The following is a 19393-nucleotide window of genomic DNA, read 5'->3' as shown; positions in this document are numbered from 1 at the left end:
CTCCGAGGAAACCAACAGGGCAATCCATTGCTTTCATAGTGTTGTCAGACTGAAGCCGTAATACAACTTTTAAAAAATATTGAAAATCTTTTTTTGCCTTACCCTTTCAAATATTTACATATTGTTGAAATGCATTAAAGCTTGTGTTACCCAACTCAACTTACTCCGGGGACAATAACAAATATTGTCAAGATGTTGAAAACTTTCTTGGTTTGCTGGCTGTGGGATCTTCGCTGGCTTCTGCGAAAGAAATCTGTACTCAATTCTGCTACTGAAAATATATACAACGAAAACTCCCCAAATGGCACTAGGCTCACCTCACACCTATTCACATTTCTCTTTTAAAAGAATTGTGCAGGCAGAGACAGTAAGCAGAAAAAAGAGAGGTTTATACAAATGTTAAAGCAGACGTGAGTGAAATTAATCTACAAATTCAATGGCGTCTTTTGGGGATGCTTTATTTATAAAATGTTAGGGCCAGGACCTGTCTACAAGACAACAATTTGTTTTTCTAGCAGCCAACCCTCTGCTTTGGTTCTGGCTCCTTTTGTTCCATCAAATGAGGGTGGCTGGTCGCTGTATTGTGCATACCAGCAACTTCTCAAAAGGTTGCTGCACTACAACCAAAGCAAAATGGAAAGCAAACATCTCCACGTGCCCAGATGTTAATTGGGATAGATAATCAGTACACTCAGAGTAGTGTTCCTTCTGCATCATCTGAAAGCTAGCCAAGGAGGTAGGAAAACGCTATTATTTATTATTATTATTTGGCCTCTGAACAATTCAAAAATGCTTTATCCAGTTGGTCCTTCAGGCTTCAGCTGAAGCACTCCTTTTACTCCTGGCTTGATAAGACACAACGCTACATAGTTTAACAGCTCTATCTGTACATGCTAAATCAAGTCAGAGTTGCTCCACGTCAGTAAAAAGCTGCCAAGACCAATGTATTCTCTCTATCTCTGAAAAACGAGAGCATGACTGTTTATTCAAAGTCTAAAAGTGTATTAGATATTCACATGCAAAAGTCAAAGCTTAAATTATAGCCATAAGTCATGTAGTTCTTCCTGTCTCTTACTCTTTCAAAGGAGACATACAAAAGCTGAGCGACTTTTGTGAAAATATTAATTTGCTAAAATAGTTTACATGATAAAGGATATATGTAAATGTAAAAACGGACAGGTTTTAAAAAGCTGGCTCCTAAGATCGTGTCACATTTTAGTAAGATCTGAACTGGGCTTATGTTCATCCGTGAAGGAGGTCACTGAGTCAATGAACAGGGACAGCCTGACACCGAGCCCCAGAGCTGGATTCTCTGAGCACGAGGCGCTTGCCCACATCCTGACTCCTACTTCATAATTTAATAGTGATAGTAAGGCAAAAACCATTTTCCGAAAAATGTTTAGGTACAAAATAATGTAAACGAATAAGTTATATTTGAAATCCCAGTATAACAAAAGCAAGGAGATGGACACTTTATACATCAGGCTCTCTTTAAAATAGAATTGTGCACAAACTGAAGATTTCAATAAACCCCCAGAATTCACACAGTTTTGGCGTGTCTTTTTTCTCTCGTATAACTTCTTTCATGTACATTTAAGTCATACTAGGAATGCAAACTAGACTGCATACTACTTCAGTGGAAAAAAAAGTTTGATATTGTGCAATTTCCTGCCGCTATACTAAAAGTGGCAGAAATCCCTGCATTAGTTGTGTTTCAAACATGGATCTTAAGAAACACATCTCAAAAGAGGAAAAGAAGGCAAAAGTTGGCAGATATCCAGCATCTAGTATTTCCTGTGTGTCTTTTAAAAAAAAGCGTGGACAACAACGTTTCATGATTAAAAATAAATACTGTTTGACTTTTGCACTGACTTGATTGGATAGATTTTTTTTAAGTAAACAAAGGATTTTACAATGCTCCATACAGCCTCAAAGCCACAGGTGTTCTATTCCAAAGTCCTTCTCTGTCTCTCACTGTGTTTCAAAACCTGCCATCCGATATCCAGTTTGACTAGTTAGGACACTTCCATTTTGCCCCTGGGGTGGTGGTGGTGGGGGCGGTGGAGGGGGTGGTACACCATAATTTGCACCCATCCATGCTGCAGATGACTGTGTCTGACTGAATGGAAGAGGAAATGAGATTAGATAAAGCTTGCATTATAATAGACAACAGCAAGCAATCAAGTTGAGTGTTTCTTGTATATTTTCCATAACACCAGAAGCCTGGGATCACAACCCCTTCACCTTTTGAGACTAAAGTAGCAGTAACTATGAACTGGGCATTTGAAGGCAACTCAGTTCATCAAATGTTCCATTGCTGCTAGCCTTTAAGAGCTGTTTATTTAATCAACCTTTTGGTGAATAAAATTTATTACTATTTGGTATTCTAGGCACAACTGTGGTTTACTATTTTGAAAGGACAGTCTAATTTTGTAGTAGGCTTTTTTTAATGCTGGTTTAATTAGAATTTTATCCCTTTTATGTATGCAACCTATAAATATATAAAAATAATTGAACTGGTGAAGACACAAATGCTGTCTTTCAAACAAGCACATAACAGTTAATCTATGAACATTTAAAAATGAAAACCTAGTGCTCCAACTATGTGTACTTTCATTTTCATTATTGCCAGCCAGCCTCAGCAAACTCCAACACTCACCTGAACCCCTGGTTCCACGCCTGCCCATACATCCCATATGCAGGGACTTGCCAGCCATTAGGCATATACTGGCCAATCTGCTGGGCGCTTCCATACCACTGGCCCCACTGCCCGTAAGGAGGCGGATACCCCACTTGATTCTGCTGAAAATGTGAAGGAGTATTCAAAGTTTGCATGGAACACAGGCAAAATCACTTTGCTAATTCATGTCCAATACAGTACAAGGAAATCATTTTACGTCATATAGGAATTTGCAAGAGTTCTTCACTATGACACATAATATAGTTAATTACTACCCACCTTCCAACTATGATTACCAGACTATAAATGAATAACAAAAAGAGGACATATCTACATAGTAATTTTTGGAATGCTTTTTAGCGGGACAGGTAATAGCAAAGGACTCTTACCTGTTGAATTGGGTTGATCATGTCTGGCGTTTCTTTGCCCCAATAGCATTTTACCACATGCCCTTCTATTGTTGTGCCATTGACTGAAACAATTGCATGTGCAGCACTTTCATGAGAATTGAACCTGTAAAGCATCCAAGGAAGTAAATTAATATAATCGCTCTCATTAATGAGGCAGCATATAAAAGATGATGCAACAACTCTTTATTAATATGAATAGGCACATGCTGTCCACATTGAAGATGACAATGCTGGGAAAGTAAGTTTTGAGGACAAGTTGAAAGACAGAGCCACATACTCTGCTCTGGCCCTGCACTAGAAGTTAGACATCATAAGTGACATATGCAGAAAATAAGTCTGAAGAATTCTCAGCCACCCAACATGACAAAAATACTTGTTTTACTTTATTTGACCCTTCTTTGGAAGTATGTTGGCAGAGTGGGCCCTATCCAACAAAATGCCATTCAGTAATGAGAAACGTACGGTCTTACACTTAGGCAAGAAAAACTAAATGTACAAGTATAGAAGAGGTGGTATCTGGCTCAACAGCAGTTAACAATGAGAGAGATCTAAAAGTCCCAATGGACAACCAAACAAGCATGAGTCAGCAGCGTGTTGCAGCTGCAGTTGCCAAAAAAGCCAACGCAGTGCTTGGCAGAGGAATAGTACCCGCATCACACGAAGTGATGCTACCATTTTATACAGCACTGTTAAGATCACACTTCCTAACAGTGAGAATAATTAACCAGCGGAACGGCTTAACTCCAGAAGTTGTGGTTGCTCCATCAGTGGAGGTTTTTAAAAGAGACTGGACAGCCACTTGTCTGGAATGGCATAGGGTTCCTTTCTCCCAACTCCTTCATGCTGGCTGAAGTACTTATAGCATTTGCCAAAGCCTGAGTTGTGTTTTTAAAATATGAATTAAACTCTGTATTAAAAACATTTTGCACACTGCAACATATCCATCTGTCTCTCTGCAAATCAGTTTATATAGTTTTATTTAGTATCTTAGTATGATTTATGTTGATTGCTTATTTAGTATCCTATGACTATCACCGAGTGCTCTATCTTATGATTAATGATAACTGTATTTTATGATTATGATCATGATTTATCACTTGTTGTTTGTATGTACACTGACAGCTTATGCACCGGAGACAAATTCCTTGTGTGTCCAATCACATTGGCCAATAACAAATTCTAATTCTAAATGTGAATTTGCACATTAGTTAGAGACTAACTAGAGGTGGTTTTATAAAACTTCTGAAAACACAAATAGGGTGCGCAAGGGAAATATTTTCATACCGTACAAAGGAGTACCCTTTATCTGGAAAGACTCGAATTTCCATTATCTGCCCAAATGGAGAAAATGTCTGGCGCATCAGCTGTTCTGCAAACAAGAAGATTGAAAAGATTTCAGAATGTGCACTTCAATTGTTCTTCACAAGGTCACTCTAAATTAATGACATATCCTACCTGTCAGACCTGAAGTTACACCACCACAATACACAGTGCAGTTGCTTGGACTGGACTGATTTACAACATCATCGTAGGAGAGCTGTTTGGCATTTGCTATGTAAAAAAACGAAGTTTTTTACTAGTCTCTGATTTATTTACAATAAAGTGAAGATGTCCAAAAATACTGAATATAATGAAACACAAGAAATGACATTTGAAAAACTATTTTCCAAAACTATCACGCTCTATCCTAAGGATTTACAATTAACTTTTTGTTGTTGTTCAGTCGCTAAGTCATGTCCAACTCTTCGCGACTCCATGGAGCACAGCATACCAGGACACCCCCCCCCCGTCCTCCCTCCATCTCCTGGAGTTTGCCCAAACTCATGTTCCTTGCATTAATGACCCCATCTAAGCATCTCCTCTTCCCTCCTCTTTTCCTTTTGCCTTCACTCTTTCCCAGCATCAGGGTCTTTTCCTACGAGTCCCCTCTTCTCACTTGGTAACCAAAATATTTGAGCTTCAGCTTCAGCCCTTCCAAAGGACAGTCAGGGTTGATTTCCTTTTACAATTAACTTTAAATAGTATTAATTTCAATCTCTGAAATATTTAGTTCACAATCTAACACTGGTAGGAATTCAAAGCCTAGTTTGAAAATATAGAGATTAAATCTTTCAGCACCAGCAATAGCCCATTAATCGGATACACTTGTCCGTAGCAAAGGACTCAGTCCTTTTGGATTCAGAAAAGCCTTTTTCTTATAGCCGGAAATACCTAATTTATTCTGAAGACTACTCACATTCATATGTACTCTTTGGAGCTGGAGGTTTGCGTGTTGCCCAATTAGTCCTGATTTGTCTTCCACCAAGCCACTGTCCCCCCATTTGTTGAATTGCATTTTCTGCATCCTATCCAGGTCCAGAAAAAAAAATTGTTTAAAAAAACCTTTCAAAGAACACTAAATCACAGTATTTTTTTTTGCCTGTCATAAACATTTATTATAGTATCACATCTACCAAGAGGAATAAAATTATATCATGCTGATTTACAAAAGGCTTATCTGTAGCTCACCATTCTCCACATTTCTCACATATTTCAAGAACTGTATCATAAAAAATCATTTAACAAATTAAGACTGAAAAGAATATGCTTCTTTTCTGAAAAGAGCAGTATCTATTTTAAAAGAAATGTGAATGTACAAGCATTATGAAGTGAAATTCTATGAACCGCAGGCAATTTAAGTTTCATTGTATTAGTTGAAGATAAGGTTGGTCATTATTTCCAAAACCAATCAGAAGGAAGTGTTGCAGTTGCCCTATTGTTCTTGTGTCTGGATCATCTCTCTCTCCCCGGCATACAACTATAAAACATAATATACTCTTCAAGGGTAGCCCCATGTAGAGCACATTGCAATAGTCCAAACAGGGGATGACAAGGGTGTGAGTGATGGAGCCTCCCTATCCAGGAAAAGGTGTCACTGGCGCACAACACAAAGGCCTATGGAACTATACTGCTGAAAAATCACATAGTACATCCGGACTGTTAGTAATAGTGAATTAACTTGTCGGGTTCTGGATTATTAGTTACATGGTGTAAAACTACGCCACAAGATTTCTGAACTAAAGCATATCTAACTATTTCAGCATTTTGTGTTATTGCACAACCAAGATGCCTTCCATAATAGTTGCTGGATACATTTGACCAGCTATGCGTTGGGAGTAAAACCATCAATCAAAACGCAGGAACTCACCCATTTATTGAAAAAAGAAACAAAGCCATATCCTTTTGATTTTCCTGTTGCCATGTCCTTAACAACTCGGGCATCCCTAAAAAGGAAAGAGAAAACCTGTTAAACATCAACTGAACAGAATCTAAGTAAAAATGTCTCACACGCAGCTCATTTCTCATGTTTCTCCTTTAATAAAATGAATTTCTTAAATGCACCAGCAATATACAAAGCAATTTTCCCTTTTACTATAAAGTCTTATCACATGATAGCAAAAATTAAACTTAATTCTGTAAACATGCAAAATCAATAGCTTTAAAAACAACTATTTTACAGTCGTTGGTTCACAGTTCAATGCTCTTATATACTGTTAAAAACACTAGGCATGGTCAAAGCAGCTATTCAAAGGAATAACTGAGGGCATGGAGTTGACTAGCATATTAGCAACAGGCTCTCTTGAACCATGCAATTTATAAACTTACTATTGGCCAACACATTCTACCTACTTATTAGAAATAGAAAATAGAAAAAATGAAAAAATAGGAATTAAAAGGCATACGTCGCCTGTTAACTGAATTCTTTAATTTTCTCAGGTCAATTCGTTACCCCCTTTTTGGACTTGGGCAGCTGTAAATTTTGAGAAATTGACATTTTCAGAAATGGTTGCATTATGGAAGAAAATAAACACTAACATGTTTTTTAAAACTATACACTATTAAATAATTTTTAAAAACTGCATTCGTAATTAACAATCATACAGGACTGATTGAAAACTACAAAGTATATAAAGTAAAAATTTATAAAAGTAAATAGAAAAACTACAACGTTTGTCCACTGTGAACTGTAGCTTGCAGTTAGCCATGGCAATGCTGTCCATTCTTCAGAGACATTCTGCAAAATAACCAGAGCCCTATTATTTGAGATTGAGTGAAAAAAGACAAAGACCCAGCTACAATAGCTAAACCCCACTGGTGGAAATGCCATTTTTATTAATTAAGGGCCCCTCAGATAATTTATGCATTAAGGGTGCACCATTGAGAAGGCTTAGACAGGCAGCCAGCTTTACCCTCCCCAACCCACATGATTTAGGCACTTGACACGCAGACACTTAATCACAGAGTAAAGGGGGGGGGGAAGGCCATGCAGGATACCCAAAAGACAGTCCCATACACTAAATCTAGAAAAGGCTTCATGTGATGCCAAGCAGTTCCTCAAAAGAATTTCTATAGACATTCAGTATCTATCTTCTGGTACTTAAGATATAAGGAAGAGAAGCTAAGGAATTGGAAAATCACTGAACAGCCAACTAGGTATCAAGATCATTAAAGATATTATTCTATAAGAAAGAAAATAACCCAATAATCCAGAAGAAATGGATATTTGCCTTAAACTTTTCGTTGTCCGAGTTAGAACAGGGAACAATTAATTTCATAATAACATGGATGATTCTCTGTACTTAACTCTTAACTATCATTTTTTAAAATAAGAACCCAAGCCACAAACACATGGATGTGCTAGTCAAACCCTGATAGAATAAATGCATTTATACAGAAGTATAATCAATTTGTTCTAAGAATACATTAAAGTTTATACAAATACTGAATTATTCAAATCAATACTTCTGAAACTATCGCTAGACTACAACAAATTATTTTCACCCAGAAATTGAATGCCACCCCTCAAGAGAATAAAATAACATTTTTATTTTTAACATTTTCAGTATACTAAATATATAGCATTCTAATTCAGCTATTAAAAATAACAGATGAAGTACACGTTCTTCTACTTTCTGAATTAAAGGAAACTTGAAAGACTGCATGCTGGCTATGTTTTTATTCTTAAATATATTCCAATGTTCTATCTTCCTTCTCACATCTCCTTCAGTGGTTAAGGAACAAGAGTTTCGGCTACTGAGGTAATATAAGCACACCAGTACACACCATCCCTGGTTAGGATTAGCACCAGCATGCTGCCAGAGCAATTCTGGATCACAAGCTAGTGGGGCAGAAGTTTTGGGCTTCAAGGAGGGATGTGTATGCTCTTTAGTTCCCAACTCGTATTCTGCCCTTCCTACCTCTAGGCTGACACAAATCTCAATGCAGCTATTCAGAATCACTCGGAATGAAGCTCACTGGGAAGGGTAGCAGACAGGCTTTCCCCTTCAAGAATCAACTGCAGACTTACATCACAGCAGTAGCAGAATTTTTAAGTTAACCCCTGTCTGGAGTTTACAAGTTTATCACATTAAAAACAAAGCGACTATGATTGCAGAAAATTAAACTTAAACACTAAACTTGGGCAAATCTTGCTCTGGAATGCGTTCTAGGCTTTCAATTGGCCAAGTCCATGAACCAAGCCATCATCAGATTCTATATTTCCTTGTACTTATATATCCTATATATCCTGCTGTGCAAATCCAACCACTGTAGTGGTGAAGACTGGTTTCCGGCACGCTGAAAATCTCAGGTCTCAAAAGAGAACAAAATGATGTCCAGAAGATGCTAGACCAGACACCTGAATGAGGAAGAACTTAAGGGCTGCAATTGTAGATTCACTTAGTCATCTTCTATCTCAGTCTGCATGAATCAAAATCAAACAACTCTTTCCCAAAAAAGGACAGACCACCTTTACCAGTACTAAGGGCTACAGAGTCCTCCACAAAAGTATGGTACTCTTTAAAGGCCTACAAATGTAACTATAGGGGCGTGGGGGGGGGCCGGAGGCAATGCACTCCCCTCCTCCATCCCACAGGCTCCCATGTGAATATGGAAATCTGAAGAGGAACCATAACCAAGGGCAACTAAACGGATTTGTCTTCATGAGAATGGCAAACCTGTGCAGCTCACGTTATCTGTGGTCAGTTCTGCACCACGTTCAGGGAGGCAGAGGGCTGGGATTGGAACGCACAGGCCCTTCGCCTTCACTGACATTAGTAGTAGATCCCTGAAAGGGGTCATGAATCGGAGACTTCAACTGCAGCTGATAAACAACAAATTTTATATTGGTATTCAACGCATTATAAATATTAAAGGTTCCTTTTTACTTCCATTCAATTCTGTCCAATTCTCAGCGAGTGCCTGGACATGTCCCTGCAGTTCTCTTGCCAAGGTTTGTCAGAAGTGGTCTGCCACTGCCTTCTTTCTGGGGCTGAGAGAAGGGACTAGCTTGATGTCCAAGGAGGGACTAGATCTCAGCGTTTCCCTGTCTCTAGTCTGATGTCTCAACTACTACACCAAGCTGGTTTGTCCTTTAAACAAAAACTGAAGTAATTTTTAGCTTAAAAAATCTCAGAATTTTTATTCATAGTTTTTGCTTCTGAATCCTAGCATCCAAAATATTTTAAGCAAAAGTTCTTCTTTGGGAAAAAGACCACTAAGAATAACCTTTGGTCAAAGGTTTTACTTCCTCCACCCCTAGAGCAATACTTTTTTTCAAAACAAATCAGACCCTACCATTAAGTATTTTAATATTTAAAATGGTACGCTTTGACATGTACTAGGATTACTACCTAATTACAACATAAAATACTTTGCTTTTTTCAGAATATGTAGTATAGTCGCTTTTTGTGAGATGGGCGGCTATACAAATTTGATTAAATATATATTTTGTATTGTAAGAGAATTATGATTCCTAACTGAATTCTGTATTGTTTAAGTTTATTTTCCATTAACATGGCTTTTAAGGTATTGTTTGTTAGTTGTCCAGTTATTTATTTAAGATAGGCAGCCATAATACATCAGGATAGATAGATAGATAGATAGACAGACAGACAGACAGACAATAGATAAGATAGCTCTCATGATGTAAGGAAAAGGAGCAGAAGCCTCAGGAATCCGGTTGCAGCTTACTGTCTTGTTTGGATCAATTCTTGCTTGGGGTAGGACTGGAGAGACAGAAAGGCAAAGCTAGGAGGAGAACATCTTACAAGTTTAGAGGGGCAGAAGGAAGAATGTCACCACGTTTACGACAGCAGCTTTCTTGAGAGAGTGGCCATAAAGGACTCCCAACATCCCCAAAGCCACAGACAGTTGGGGACCTTTAAGACTAGGCAATCCTGCACAGCATTTATTGACAGCTAGGCCCAAGACAGAGAGGGCTGCCTCAAGTCTAACATGGGGGGGGGGGGAGAGAGAGAGAGAGAGAGAGAGAGAGAGAGAGAGTACCTCTCTAAGGATTGGGGGGGGGGAAGCCTCATTCTTTCTTTGGCTGGCCCAGGAGCGGTCACAGATCCCATTTTTGTTCGATGGGATCTTCATGAACAGAGCAGTGCTAGAACACATGCACTAGCAAGAGGCCTTGTGAAGGGAAGCATTTGTTGATCTTCTGCAAGAACAGACAGCCTCTTATCACCCATTCAGAATGGACGGATAAACCCTAACTGGCTGGCTGGCTGGCTGGGTGTGGCATATCATATGAACGGCTGAACTCAACTCAGCAGCAGGCTTTTTTGCTCAGAACAGCTTCTAAGTTATTTGAGGCTCAAGTGGTCTCTTCGAGTAATCTGTAGCATGCAAACAGGGGCAAGGGAGTGAACTCTCTCGTCCTGCTGCCAGCATAGACCAGCTCTCTCCCTGTTTTCCACTGTACTCATTATTGCTCATGCCACATACGATGAAAAAGGGCAGCATGCACCCTAATTTCATCTATATTAATGTAATCCCAATTGGGCAATCTGATATTTAATTTTTTAAAAAACATTTTTAAACTGCAATAAAGGGAAGATTTCCAACCAACCGTGTAGCAGTTGGGAGGTGATTTCTCCCAATTGACCAGGACCTTTGTGATCACCCTGGTCTGAGGGTGCAGACCATTTCCCTGCACTATCCTGTGCGGATCCAGGCAATGCGAGTAGCATGCCAGACAACTTGTTCTTGGCTTTTATCAGTCCTGAGAATAGCTAATGTAAGTGTTGTTGAATCAAGGTTTGCAACAGCAAGAAATAATTTGAAGACCGGTCTTCAATAAGAGGAAGCAAGAGACCCATTCATCTCCCTTGGGTCTCAGGAGGTCTGCACAAGTTACGAAACTAATGAATCGGTTCATGATGTTCTACATTTAGAAGTCATTTTTTCAAACTATTGCTACTGTTATTCAACCTTTGGTGAGTACTCAAATCAGATTAAGTACAATGATACATTGTTATCATGTCACTCTAACTTCACCGACATCTGTAGCAACAGCAGCAATGCACTACACTGGACACCAATTTCTAGTTTATTTTATTTAATAGAGCACCCATTTCACAAAAAGCCAAAGTCTTGCAAGCCACATTTTCTATGAAACCCGATGAATTTTAAAACTGCTTTAATGAGACTATATGATGCCTCAGGAGACAGAGGCCTTACTTAACATGAGAATCCACTCTAGAATGTGAACTAAATTATAAGTCCTAGAAGACAGCTTTTCCAATGTAAAATATATGTATCTTCTAAAACACTAAGCACAATTAGTAAGACTGCTTATTTGATAATCTGAATAAGTAGAGACTATAAATTAACTTGCCAACACTCTATTCATTGCATTCAACTGAATACTTGATTGCCCCCAATATCCGACAACAAGATGTTACTTACGATATTCTTCCAAATGGTGCAAAAGCTGCTTTTATATCTTCAGTTGTAATTTCTGGGCTGAGGTCTCCAACAAAGACATGGAAGTGGTCTTATCAAGAAAAGAGAAAAACGCACAAGTTTGCAGAGTGTTCATAGAAGTATAGGTGATGGTAATTTTAAATATCTTGTACTGATTTCCACACAAATAGAAACTACATGAAAACTAGATTTTATTAACCTATCAAGTAACAAAAGACAACATTGTTTTATTATATATCCATCAGGAAACATGGCAGTACAATGTATAGAAAATTACATAAAACTAACATTTATTGTTTTTATATTATCTGTAATTATTCATAGCAGAAAATGTATTACCATAAGATCTATGCTCATCTAGCTCAAATCCAAAACAAACATATGCTGCATTTGTAGCTTTGTTTTGTAATACTAGCATTAAAAAAGCTACCACATTTACTGGTTCTGTGAGCAAGACAGTAAAATTTACACAAACTAGTTATGGAAAACCTAAGTTACATATAGCTCAAACTTAAGTCATATTTTGTGAAGAACAGTCAAAAAGATACCTTGCATTGCAACAGTTTGATGTTAAAGTATTTGACAGTTTTCTGAAAAGCCAAGAGTTTTGGTTGCCCAGCCTTTACACCATGTGAATCCATGTGAATTCAAAGTATGTGAAATCCATGAGCAAGTGAACTAAGACTGAAGGCAACAGAACGGAAAGAGTAATCCCTTCATAATTTAGATTAGATCCATTTACATAAGAACTGGCGAAACACAGGTGTCATATCTAAGGAGGTTCTTCATAGTCACACAAAGCCCACTTCAATTTTCTGCACCTCTAACAGGTTTCACGGCACACTTGGCGCTGCAACAGCACCACTCTGGCAAGAATCCCTTTACATCCTCCCCAGATTCTCAGAGCTCTCAGGCCGGGCAAGTAGAGGCAGCCCCGGGTTGCCGAGTAACAGGAGGGAAGGAAGATCCAATTGGAGGAGCAAATGGAACCCCACAAGAAGTGTGGGGGTGCAGCGCGGGCAGCAGCTTCCCCTCACAGAGGGGACACGCCCACTGGGGTCACAGGGCTTACAAGTCGGCCGCAGTCCACATCCTGATCCATCTGAGAGAGGAGGAGGAGGAGGAGGAGGCAGAAAGCTTGCGACAACATAATCACCCCCCCAACAGCTTCAGGCGCTTAGGGAATAGATACCCCTGAGAGATTTCATTTTATGTTTAAGAAGATACAATTACCTTGTGAACGCAGTGTGTTGACAACGGTACTACCTGATGACAAAGATTAGATTTGTTCTTAAGTTTATTAACACAAACACATTAAATAATATCTTAGGATAATGATCAAAATAATAGGGCAAATATTTGCATGATGCTTATTGCTTAACATTAAAAAGACTTTTGTGCAAATAAAGAGTAATGACTCAGGATAGGAAGGGACTTACTGCTGGTATCTTTCTTCTGGCTGCTGGGGGTTGTTGCCCAGTTCACTTTGACCTCCTAGAAATAATATTTACTAGAATTATATCCAGGAAAGTTAGAACAAAGATTAATATAATCTGCAGTCCTGTCAATGATTTGACATATGAGACAGAGAAACCTTGAATGAACAGATTGGGGGGGGGGGGAAAGGAGGGAAAAGACATTATTCCTGAATGTCAAGAGAATTGCAAATCATATCATTCATGGCAATTTGTCATCTGGGCTATGCCATCATTATACAAATGACATAAGTCACTGCGATTATTATTAAATTAACATAAATTTAACTGACATAAATTTAAACTGATGATTTATCTACTTCGGTGGCAACAGACTTGTCCACTGCTTCTGGTAAAAGTCTAGGCAAAAAATTCATCCACAAAATCCAAAGGCTGCTAAAAAGGCATCCGTTACATTGAGGTTTTGCAGCATTCAAAACGTGACTTTGCCGTATTAAGCGGTTTATCAAAAATAACAAGATTCTCCCACAAATGATGTTCAATAGCAAATAATTTTAAATAGTTTTCCTTTTTATAACTTATGCTTTATTTTGCCAAGTTACTTTCCCCAAATTTCATTTGTGAAACGCAGTTTTAGCTCAAAACGTTCTTCAATTCTGTAATATACAAGGCTCAAATAGGATAAAAGTTTACCTTTAGATTTTCTTTTTTAAAACATGTTTTCATCCATCTATTTAAAGCCACAGTCTGCTCCATGTCCCCTTTAGACCTGAGAGCTTACCTTACCCATTATCTTCCGCCCATTCATTGCCGCTAAAGCTGCGGCTGCGTGACGATGCTCATAGAATTCCACAAAACAGTACGGATCGTTTCCAGCTGTCTGCTTAAACAGAGAGGACAAAACAGTCACTCTTGGCCTCTAGGAAGATTTTGGTTTTGGACAAAGGATGTTAGCCACATCAAAATATGGACATTCTAGCCCCAAAGAAAGTATTCAAAAGTAATTGTTTTAGACCTCTTAAATCAGTGGTTCTCAACCTGTGGGTCAGGACCCCATTTGGGGTCAAATGACCATTTCACGGGGGTCACCAAACCATGCTGTCCGCCATTTTTTTCCCTTTTCCCTAGCTGTCCTACTTCCTCTTATTGGTGGCCACACCCACTTGGGGGTCACCACAACATGGGGAACTGTATTATGGGGTCACGGCATTAGAAAGGTTGAGAATCACTGTCTTAAATGGATGCATTATTTTTTAACGGCCAAACTGAAAGTGCAATCCTATACATCTCTACCTGAATCACTAAATCTGATGGATATTTTTGAGCAGGCACACATTCCTTTTATATTTTGTACTTCTTTGTAATCTCATTTATTTTTTCCTTTAACAGGATTACAGCATTTCTAAATGATTTCACGAATCTTTGAAAGTAATTTTTAGAATGAGTTTTAATATTAAATATTTAATATTAAAGTAAACTTTACCATATAAAAGCATTAACACTACCCATTGTGTTTTGCTATTCAAAATGTGGTTCAGTATCAGTCGCAGCTAGGATCAGTCGCAGCTAGGAGAGCCTTTGCACAACTTGGTGCTATGTGCCAATTGTAAACTTTCCTGGACCAGGATTCCCTGCGCTCAGCCATTCAGTCCCTAATCACCTCACGACTGGACTCTTGTAATGCGCTTTACATGGGGCTACCCTTGAAGAGCATTCGGAAGCTACAGCTGGTGCAGAGGGGTAGTTTTGGGGGGCCTATAACACCATTGCTCCACAAGCTGCACTGGTACCAGTCTTCTTCAGGGTGCAAATCAAGATGTTGATGACCATCTTTAAAGCCTTTCATGGAATGGGTCCAGGTTAATTGAGGGACCGTCTCACCCCATTGGGATTGGCCCATACCACTCGTGCAGCAGAGAAGGCACCTGATTATTCCAGCTGGCAGGGTCCAGGAGGAGAGCCTTCTCTGCTGTTATTCCTGCCCTTTGGAACATCTTGACCCCCGGTGTGAGGTTGGTCCCAATCCTCTTATCTTTTCATAAGGGCCTAAAGATGTGGCTTTGCCAGTCAGCTTGGGGCCCCAGTGGGGGAAAAGCACAATGGTTGATTGAGTAATAACAGATCCCACCCCCAACCTTCCCCCAGGTTTCTTTAATGTTTAATTTTAACTTTTGATGTTTTAACTTAGATGTGACTGTCAGCTACCCAGAGTTACCCTAGGATAAGGTGGGCAGCCAATAAACTTAATAAATAAATAAATTCCAACCTCCCTTGAATTCTGTTGACCCTTATCTAACTCCAAGCAGGTGCTAATCGTTAATTAAGAATACTCCTGTGTAGAGATGAGTACACAAATACATATACACACAATTCTATATTTTTGACTGATGTATAATCAAGTTCTATGCATATAAAAAATTCTTATCTACTATCAACTTACATCCATTATCATTTTGCAATTTTTGCATGGTCCAATCTGACTGAACAGCTGGAGAATTAGGGCCTCAGTAACATCTCTTGACAGATTCCCCACATACCTGTAAAATATGCACATTGAAGCTTGTAAGTCTTACGTAAGAAAAGGGTAGCAAAGGGAGCAACTGGATTGTCTCACAGCTTAGCAATTACTAAAATATCTAAGGTGTTTAGAAGACTGAGCTAAGGAAACAAAAAAAAACCTCTCTGACTTCTGATTTGAAAATCTGCACTGAGCAAAGGCAAAATTAAAATCTAACGGCAGCAACGAAGGTTGTGCAAATAAGTGCAAACAAGAGATTGAACCACCGACTTGTGGGGAATGGCATAGGGTCTCCTGCTCCAGAGAGTAGATTTACTAATAGACTTACAACCATAATTGTGGTCCAAATTTCTGTTGCTGACAGTTAAGTGATTTTTGCCCCATTTTACGACCTCTGTTGCCACAGTTGTTAAGCGAATCACTACAGTTGTTAGATTAAAAGTGAGTCTGGCTTCCCCATTGACTTGGCTTGTCAGAGGTGCAAAAAGGGATCACGTGACACACACACACACCCCGGATGCTGCGGCCATCATAAACATGAACCAGTTGCCAAGCATCCAAAATCTGATCATGCAACCGTGGGGAGGCTGCAACGGTCATGTGAAAAACAGCCATAAATCACAGTGTCGCTGTAATTTTGAAAGGTCACTAAACAAACGTCTGTAAGTCGAGGACTACCTGGAAAAGACCACCAAGGTATTTTATTCTATGACTTCTAATATTAGTAGTATTTTTACACAAAGTATCCATATTATATTTATCCTTCAGATATTATCTCTTTAAATGTGAATTTATTTTGCTCTGTGATATTTGTAGTTGCCGTGTATTAACCCTTCCTTCATCAAAGCTGTTGTTTGCCTATTTTAAATTTTTTCAAGTAAAGGACAATGGAAAAATTGTACTTGATAGCCTCTTGAATTTAATTTTTGGTTTCACTATTTTACTACATTAATATGTTTGCCTTATTTTCTAAGTCTTAAAAAATACTGCACCTTATTTACTACTTATCTGTGAACTAACAAATACAAAATTATTCCAAGTATGAAGCTGCTCATTTCTACATAAATATTCACTGGTATTGCTGGGAACACCTTCAGTTCTAGAGGACCAGGCTACAACTGAGACTTTGGGGGTACACTTCCTCTTACAAGCTTTTACTGGTACAATAAAGGTATCTCCTATTCTAGGACAGGGAATTGGTTATTCTTTTTCATGGTTTGTGACCTGCAGATGACTCCATCAAAATATATTCAGCATGAGGTTTGAAAAGCTACTCAGTGCAAAATGTAGCCCCCCCCCCGTTTTAAAAGCTGCTCCACAGGCTACAGATATGATCCCAAACCCAGTTAATACTGATTTAATGCCCTGTGGCTGGATTCTTAACACCTCCTTCTCAAACGAGTCTGCCTGGTAACGAAGAAACACAGAGGCTATGCCAAAAGAAGGGATAATAATCATATGTAAAAACTAAGCTCATAGGTGTGAAGCTTTATAAAGCTGGAAAGGTCTTAAGATTGATCCATTTTTTTTTTAGTTCTAAGCTCTGTGTCCAATAATTGATTAAACACTAGTTTATATTTAGTAGTTTGTTTTAAACGACTGCATTAGAACTTTAATTTGTAAGATATTCCTGAAGTGAACAAAATGTCAAAGTGCTAATAGGGTAGTAATGTGTTTAAATCCCCTCATCTTCTAGCTACAGCAATCCTTGTGAATCCATAGCTATTCCAGATATCCTTAGCTTCAGTCCACATAATCCTCAGCTAATGTAATTATTGGCCATTCTGGCTGAGAAACTGCGAGGCATGAAAGTAATTGAGAAAACTAATTAGAAGCATAAGCAACTAAAATGCAAATGGTCAATAAAAGTATGTTAACATGAGAAAGTTCAAGACTGAAATATATTCTGAGAGTTTGAGGGGCACCTTCATGTAAATACATACCCCAAGTTTCCTGTGTATCAAAATATTGTAAAAAAATGCTGAAAATTATTCTTTAAAACAAAATATGAATATGTAATGTATTAGCATAAAAAGCAACCAAACAGAAGGTAGTACAAACAGAAAAAAGCATTTTAAAACCTAGATTAGGAACTAGGATAGGCTGAGGAATCACCAAATTAAACCAAGGCATTTGGTACCACAATCCTGGGTAAACAAAACAGCCGGCAGGATCTGTCGCACTTCAGAAGGTGGGAAGCCCCCAGGCGAGGGCAGCTGAACATCCCCTCAACTAGGAGAGCGTTGCCGGCTGGGGCAGAACGACCCTGGGGGGGGGGGGGAGCGGTTGGTTGCCACATGTACCCAGCTCGACAGAGGAAGAGGCAGCCAGAAGGGACAGGAAAAAAGACGCTGGGCTCCCCGAGACTTTTGCCTGGCCTCAAACAAAATGCAACACAACCCCAGCTGGAAGAAGAGCTGGGCGAGGGCAGAAGGGGAGGGCATTCCCACGTCCGCGAGGGTGGCCCAACATCCCCTGGTCCTGGGCCAGGACCGTTACGAGGGAGGGTCGGGCCAGGAAAAAGGAGACGAAAAAGGGGGAAAAGCTGGGAATCCGCAGGAAAAAAGAAACGAAACCTCCAAGCGGAGCTGTAAATTCAGAATTTTCCCCGATGGAAAGGCTTAAAACTACAAGCGAAGCACGACCAGGAGGGCCCCCCTGCCGAAATGCGCATCTCCGCCAATATTGCTATGGCTTTATCCCGCCTTTTTCCTCTATGGACACGTATGCTCGTCTACAGGCGACTGGGATACCCTACTTTCCCAACAACAACAACCCTGCCAGGCGGGCCGGGGTTCCTCTCATTTAAAGCCCGGCCCAAGGTCCCCGACCCAAAGCAGCTCACGAGGCCGGGAGAGGCGAGCCCGCAGGAGAACCTCGGGGCGGCGGACCAGCCGGGAGGCCACGGCCGAAGCCGGGTTTCCCGGCTGGCATCCCCCGCCGCGGCCGAAGCCCGGGGAAACGAGGCGCCGGTTGGGAGACGCCGCGACTGACTACGAGAGGCGAGGCCTTTCCGGCGAGCTCGCGCCTGCCTGCCGGCGGGAAGGCGCCCAAACAACGTGGCCGGGCCCTCCCCCTGCGCGTGTGGGGCTCCCAGCCGACTCACAGCGTCTTCGGCATCTCGTCTTCCATGGCGGCGGCGGCGGCGGCGGCGGCGCCTCGGCCGCACCGGTCAGGCGTGGGCGACCCGCGGGCCAAGTCCGCGAGGCAGGCAGGCGGCCCTCAGTAGGCCCGACGGACAACGAACCCACCTCCCGTCCTCTCAAGATGGCGCTGCTGGGCAGAGAGGCCCGGCCGGCCGACGGAAAGGCGCTTCTGCGCATGCGCCACGTCTCCCGCCAGCGCACTCGCGCGAGGAAGCGCCACCTCCTCGGGGGCTCACCCAATCCTGCCTCCCTTGGAGGCCGTCCTTTCGGCGCCGAGTCTCGCGAGACCTCTCCAGAACGCCTGCGCAGAAGTGGTGTTTTATAGAGCGTTCCGGCTTTCTTTCATTTCTTCTAAAAAAAGAAAAATTAGAATCAAGTCAGCGTTTAGGTAGAGGAAGTAGGCAAATTTGGTGATGGGCGCTTTTTTAAGGGATGCTGAATGAAGGGGG

At 40.4% G+C, this 19393-nt stretch overlaps 1 protein-coding gene across 9 annotated transcripts; it reads right to left on the bottom strand.

Moving 5' to 3' along the window:
* Positions 1–442: 442 nt before the first annotated feature.
* On the bottom strand, positions 443–19115 carry TIA1 (TIA1 cytotoxic granule associated RNA binding protein). 9 transcript variants are annotated; one of them, XM_039324157.1, is made up of 13 exons: positions 18905–19112; positions 15721–15817; positions 14062–14163; positions 13284–13338; positions 13078–13110; positions 11827–11914; positions 6278–6353; positions 5327–5435; positions 4546–4641; positions 4375–4459; positions 3070–3193; positions 2660–2799; positions 443–2119 (listed from the first exon to the last, which is right to left on the bottom strand). In XM_039324157.1, exons 1-13 carry the CDS (start codon positions 18928–18930, stop codon positions 1972–1974), a joined length of 1179 nt encoding a protein of 392 aa, XP_039180091.1. In that variant the 5' UTR covers positions 18931–19112; the 3' UTR covers positions 443–1971. The 9 variants fall into 9 exon arrangements, with proteins under 9 accessions (XP_039180091.1, XP_039180089.1, XP_039180092.1 ...); XM_039324155.1 differs by having other exon boundaries at positions 2660–2802; positions 18905–19111; XM_039324158.1 differs by having other exon boundaries at positions 14062–14160; positions 18905–19111.
* Positions 19116–19393: the final 278 nt, after the last annotated feature.

This window comes from Crotalus tigris, unplaced genomic scaffold (genome assembly GCF_016545835.1).
Source record: "Crotalus tigris isolate CLP2741 ecotype Arizona unplaced genomic scaffold, ASM1654583v1 scf7180000024293.1627790, whole genome shotgun sequence".
Taxonomy (NCBI): domain Eukaryota; kingdom Metazoa; phylum Chordata; class Lepidosauria; order Squamata; family Viperidae; genus Crotalus; species Crotalus tigris.
This window is presented reverse-complemented; position numbering and strand designations above follow the sequence as displayed.